This window comes from Rhea pennata, chromosome 3 (assembly GCF_028389875.1).
Source record: "Rhea pennata isolate bPtePen1 chromosome 3, bPtePen1.pri, whole genome shotgun sequence".
NCBI classification, from domain to species: domain Eukaryota; kingdom Metazoa; phylum Chordata; class Aves; order Rheiformes; family Rheidae; genus Rhea; species Rhea pennata.
Window position 1 is genome coordinate 42340349 of NC_084665.1, and position 6517 is coordinate 42346865.

At 35.2% G+C, this 6517-nt stretch overlaps 1 protein-coding gene across 1 annotated transcript in view; it reads left to right on the plus strand.

Annotated features, from left to right (window-relative positions):
* Positions 1-3205, plus strand: part of PLD5 (phospholipase D family member 5) — a 173755-nt gene extending 170550 nt beyond the window's left edge. Inside the window, 2 exon segments of the mRNA XM_062573640.1 lie at positions 223-337; positions 2829-3205. Of these exon segments, the coding sequence (XP_062429624.1) occupies positions 223-337; positions 2829-3064 (351 nt within the window). The 3' untranslated portion in view covers positions 3065-3205.
* The last annotated feature ends 3312 nt before the right edge of the window (positions 3206-6517 follow it).

A 6517-nucleotide genomic window follows, 5' to 3' on the forward strand; every position in this document is an offset into this window, starting at 1 on the left:
CTGTAGCTGCATATTTTTTGTATTTCAAAATGCAAAGGTATACTGAAAATCACAGACTTTCTGAGAATTTAGTGTGAAATTCAAGTATGCACTGTTTTATTCAAATGAATGCTCCCCTACAAACTCAACTTTCAGTACTACTAACTTCTTGTCAGTCAGGAACAGCAAGACAGAAAAATTATAGTCTCTTCATTACATTGACTCCTTTCTATTTTATGGCAGAAATTCTTTGACCTTGAAGAAGAGAGTGCATGCTTTCTTAAAGAACAGAAGAACACTTCCCTCCCCAAATTAAATCGTAACAAATATATGGTGACTGATGGAGCTGCATACATTGGTAAGTAACTGCATCTCAAGAAGTTCTAGTTTATCTGTAGCCAAAAGCCCGAAATAACACTGATTTTTAAGTGAGGAATATATGCTTCTTAAGTTAAAAAATACTGTACTCCATCTTTAGGAACCTAGATGAAGACTGAGCTTTGAAGAGCAGATGAAATTTCTCATTAAAAAGCTAAATAAGTTTCCTTCCCACTTCCTCCTATTAACCAGTTTCTCCAAAAGCAGCATGGTGTTTTCAGTATTTAGAAAGACTGAAAACACAAACACAGCATACTTTAGGGAGAAGGAATAAACTGGATGATCAACATATTCTCTGTCATCTGAAAGAAGATGGACTAGTCTCCATTTTCCATGTCATTGTGAAAGCTGTTGGTCATCAAGGTAAATACTGGACAAATGACTGTCCTCTGGCCTCCTCCTCTCCGGAGATCATCTTACTCACTGTATTCTGTAATGGCACATTTCAGACACCATTTTCTAACATTAAGTACATTTCTAATAGATACGAGAAACTCACTGTGGGTTAAAGATGTATTTAGCTAGTATTTGTGTACAGCAGCTAACAAAGGTTCTTAATCAATCAATGCTTGTTAAAGGGATAACTGCTCTTAAAAAAAAAAAGAGAGAGAGAGAGAGAGAGAGAGAGAGAGGGAGAGAGAGAGGGAGGGAGAGGGAGACTGCTTGAGCTGGGTGCCAGAACCACAAAACTGCAACTGAACTAAAATGTAACTCAGAAAATTATATAAAATCTAAAGAAAACATGCACTCCAATAGGCTTCAGCTCATGCTTTAGTTGCCTACCTGCTCACACTCACTTCTGCAAAGAGTTTACAGCCAGTGATCATAAAGGGAACTGGGGAGGACATGGGCTGCAAGCCAGAAGCATTTCTGTTCACATGGATGAATAATGAAGGATCACAAAGAACCTAGAGAGATGTCCGAGAGCATCTCTTAAAAGCTCACCTTGATGGGCTCTTGAATGTACCATTTCTTAGACCATGCCTTGAATTAAGTATATGGACCAGAATGTAGTGTCCTCCCTTTAAAAATGTAATCGCAAGATCATAACTATGACTTGCAGAAATTGTAGATATCTCATTAAAAAGTTTTTTGCAACCTCTGATACTCTGCGGACTACTACTGAATCCTAAAAATTCTCTTTCATTACTTTCAGTCGCTGAATCCTTGTTTCATGAAAGTCACTTCTCTGTTCTCTTTAGTATTTTAGTACCCTAGTCTCTTTACCTATCCAAACTTTTTTTCTCACTTTAGTTAGTACAGCTTAATCCTCTAAGGTCTCCCAAATGTGTTACGAGTCCACAAATCCTCTTTTTACTTCATTTTAAAAAAACTTACCAATACCCAGATCCAATTTCAGTACCTTAAGAGTGTCTATGTAGCATGGATTCTTAGCTAAGTTGCTTTTATTCCTTCCCATTGTCCTCTCCTCCTTTACTCAAGTCATACAGTCATACAGATATATGCATCTTGGCATATATCCCACAGCGATACAAGGTAGGATTTTTTTTTTAAGAAATAAAATTAAAGCTGTGTGAAAGGAATACAAATGCATATGATGAAGGACCTGATGCATCTTTTCCTTGAAAGCATATGAAGAAATTTTCCGTATGATCAGACCTTGATTTACCGTCCTTGACAATTTCGGATTTCTTACATTTGCAGTAACTGAAAATGGCTCTCGAAAGAAATGGTATGCAGTTCTCAGATACTGTCATGTATGTACATTCAGACATTCTGTTTTAAAAGATGACCTTTAGTATCCAGTATTTTGGAGAAAAAAATACATTGTACAAGTAAAACTGAGATAGTTATTTCTTTTTATTACAGCTAGAGTGAAACTGAAATGCTTGTTTTATCTGTTTTCCATTAAACCAATTATCCTTTGTCTTGCTATCACCAGGATATGAAACACTCATTCATTACCTTAAGACTTCATGCAACAAAGAGGGTAGTAACTGGAATAAAATAATAATAAAATCTTGTTTTTTTTTTTTTTTTCCTGAAATAGTGTCTGTCAGCTGGTAAACTGTAAAGGATCTCTTGGTATGGCTAAGCATTACAGAGCAACTACTATCCATCCCATCTACGTTAGATTGTTCATACAGCTTAAAGTATTCTTATCCTTGGCACTGAAAAGGCTGATGAGGAAAGTAAATGCAGTAATAATATATACAAAAGGAAGAACAAGTTAGTTTTAAATAAATGAAAGAACCTCTTTGGGCCTGTGATGGATTAGAGTTGTTAAATGTGCACAACCTTCTGCACTACACTTTGATACACGATGGACACTGGGTTTTTTTTCTTGTTAGTACAAGAAACTCATTTCTGTGTATGCTTAGTATATTTCTAGGTAGGTGTTGGGGAGAATGATACTTTATCATGCTGGATTGCCTTTTCCAGATAAGTTTGGGGGTTTTTCTTTTAAACAATATGACAAACTCATTGTATATTCCTGCATTTCTTTGTAGGTAATTTTGATTGGGTAGGAAATGCTTTTACACAGAATGCTGGAGCTGGCCTTGTTATCAACCAAGCAGACGCGGGGAACAGCACAAGCATCATTAAGCAACTCAAAGCTGTTTTTGAGAGGGACTGGTATTCACATTATGCCAAAAGTTTACAACCAACAAAAATCCCAAACTGCTTTAATCACAAACTTAATAAAGCAACATCAAATAAGACTGCCATGAGCAATGTGAATTAGAAAGACTATTCTACTGCTTAGTATGGCAATGAAGAATTACTGTGGGGTGTAGCCCTATTTCATACTTACAGAAAAAAAAAGACTTAAACAGCAAAAAAGGGGGTTGGTTAGGGGATTTTTTGTTTTAAGAAAAAGCACACTTATATAAAAAATGTCTAATTCTCTATATTGAATTATTTAAGACTTTCAAATTTGTCACTTCTGATTCTGAACAGTTTCTGCTTCCATGTTACTTTTAAGGTTCCACTTCTGAACGTAACAACATGCATCAAATTTTCAGTTTTAGAGCTTTCTCAGCTTCCCATCCTGGCTAGAACGAACCCAGAGGCAAAACCAAGATTCAAGCTACAAAATGACGTTCTAAGATCAGTTATTACCAATATAAGTAAATGGGAGATTTCTCCCATTAAAGAAATAAGCATTTGCCCATGTAAATCATTCCCTTTAAATAAATGACCAGTCACTCTGATTTTTACCAGTTCTGAGCACATAGTTCAAGTACCACTCTTTCTCTGGGTTTTCTAACTATTCTTAAAATAGATTAGGGTTACGTGACTGGTAATGCCTTCATCTTCTAAGCGTATCACAAAGTTCTGAGGAATGGGGGTTGGTCTAATCAAATTCATCATAATCTCTAAAGCCTCTCAGATAAATGGATTCCTATCCAAGTGATTTGGATTTCTTTCAGTGTAACACTTACTTCCAATTATACTAGTGTCTCACTATGATAATCTCCATATTATGAGTAATGGTAAAGATCAAGGACTGACTTTCCCTGAAATCTGAAGGTTATTCTCCCAATTTAGGTACATATCAACTGAGAGTCAGCAGTTGTGTACACATGATTAAACTAATGCATAATATTAGTATTAAATAATGCTTTTTAGCAAGGTCAACAGCTTGTGCAAAACCATACAACAATAGTAGTTAAATGACTGTACTTTCATTTTTGTTGATTTTACACCTGTGAATTCTTTTTGCTAGCTGTCACTTCAAAAAAAAATTTGGGAAGTTGTATTTTTGCATTAAAGTATCACCATATAGGTTAAAATATCAGCACAAACAGGAATGTAATGTTTTAATTTGGGCCAGTTTCAGCTGGTATTAATTAGTGTGTCTCTATAAACATGGTTCAGTTGCGGCAAGAAGCAACTGTTCTGTAAAAGTGAGAATTTGCTCTTTAAAAAAAGGCAAAAAAAAATTAATGCTTGACAATTCTTTTCTCAGTCTGAGCTGTATCAGCTTAGTTTCTTAACAGAAAGCTTTCCTTACTGTCCTTCAGCTTCTACTGGAGAAACACAGCTATGAAAGCAAGCTGCATTCTGTGTTTTGTTAAAATAGTCACTTAACTTTTGCTGAAATACAAACCATTTTCACTTGGTTATATGATGCTGAAGGTACACTTTGAAAGCTGTAGGGTAACAAAGAAAGAAAATATCCCAAGGGACTATTTTAATCTTAAGAACGAGTTAAAAACCCAGCTTGACTTTCCAAGACCTAGATTTAATTTGCAAGATGGGAGGGGAAGGGAAAGGTTTTATTTTGAACTAAGCACAGTTTAGGAAATCCTAAAAAGAGAATGCCGTTTTCTGACAACTGCCAGCTACAGATGCATTTCAAAATTAGTTATGACTGCAAAAGGCCCATTTTGGTAAATAACATTCATTTCTTTTAGAGCTTCCCAGATGTGGATCATTTCAACGAAAAACGAAGTAACAAAAAAAAATTCTCTAAAATCTTTTTCAACTTTGCAGAAAATATTCTGCAGTTTTAATGCTCAGTAACATTTTGCTAATATTAAGAAAAGCCCATGCCATATATTAGCACCCCCCCACACACACACACACCCTGTGAAGAACAGCATACATTCTGACATTAACAGAAGAAAAAACCAACCAAAAAAATCTGAAAATAGGCATTACCTGAGTCGCTGTGAAGGAGAGATCTTTCTTTTTTTTCCTTTCTTTCTTTCTTCTGTACATAATTTTATAAGTATAGCAGCTACAGAAGAATGCCTCAGATGTTTTTAATAGAAATAAATGTTGATGCAGACTACTTTCTGTTGAAACTTACTGATTTCAGCTGAGTTACATCACCAATGAATTTTGTTTTCATAGTCAAAGGGAGAAGAAAAAAGCATTTTTAAAAGCTGGTTATTTGTGATGTTTCAGGGCAACTCTTATGGGTGGGTGATTTTAAAGCTTAAGATGAACTTACTTAATACCGAGTCCTTACCCAAGATACAAAAAAATAACAATAATAATCTGTCCAGATTGTCAATTGTAATATCTGATGGTAATAATATACAAGAAGAATGAATCAATGTAATATTTTTCCCTCTTGTATTACGGATACTGTAAGTGTGTTAAGTTTTTGATATGACGTTTTGTACAAATAATGAAGAAACTTAGTGGAACAGAATTTGTCAAATGATAAAGCTAAGCTGCCTGTTTTCAAAGCAGGATTCAGTGAAACATGAGATTATGGAGTTACCACTGGCATTCTATATCTTATATACCAAATGAGTGATCCAGATGCAGTAGTTTTTATTCACTAGATTCTGGGGCAATACAATCATGAAGATTAACTGGGCCCATTAGTTTTTAAGTGCATTCATACTGGCTTGATGAACAAATTCTGGTGCTTCAATGACTGAGAAAAAAGCTCATACCGAAAAGTACTTTTTAAAATAGTAGTAATACATTATGTTTTATGAATGGACACCTTCTACTGGGAAATAGTGGTCAGCCATTCTACAATGGGACTGGCAGGCACAAGTTTCATTTGGTATAAAGCATGGATTAATAATTTAATAATTATTTAGAATGGCAGCAGCTCCAAAGTAGTAAAGGCGGCTTTGGTTTGTTATATTAGCCAAAAGGAAGTGCATCCTTGGATTTAAGGAAGTAGAGACTTAAAGAAAAATCAGATTCTTTTAAGTGTGTTAAAGGAAATCAGAACCAATTATTTGTTCAGGGTTATCACAATTATTCTTTAAACTAGCTTTGATACAGCAGGCTCGATTCTGACCTCAGTTCTTTCTACCAATGTAAATCTGGGGCAATTCCATTATTGTTATTTCACATTGGTTTAGCAGTGATCAGAATCTAGATCAGAATCCAGTTTCTTCTTGCTTTAGCTCTCCTGAACACCCCCACTGCACAGCCTATTTACAATTTTAACAGGAGCTTTCATTCAGTAGTTTCTTACAGACATAATCCAGAAGATGCACTTTCTCTAGCCCCCTTCTAAATGGCATTGGTAACTCTGTCATATTAAAGGTGATTTCCTAAAAAGAACGGCTTTATTCTTAAAGAATATAGACTGTAATTGTTTGCTGCAAACATTTACTAGTGCCTTATTCATACACAAATTTTTGTTTAACTGTTCCTCATGTGCAGTCCTGCTAAGATCTTGTGTCTAGTACCGAGGCATACAGCGAGCTTCCTAAGA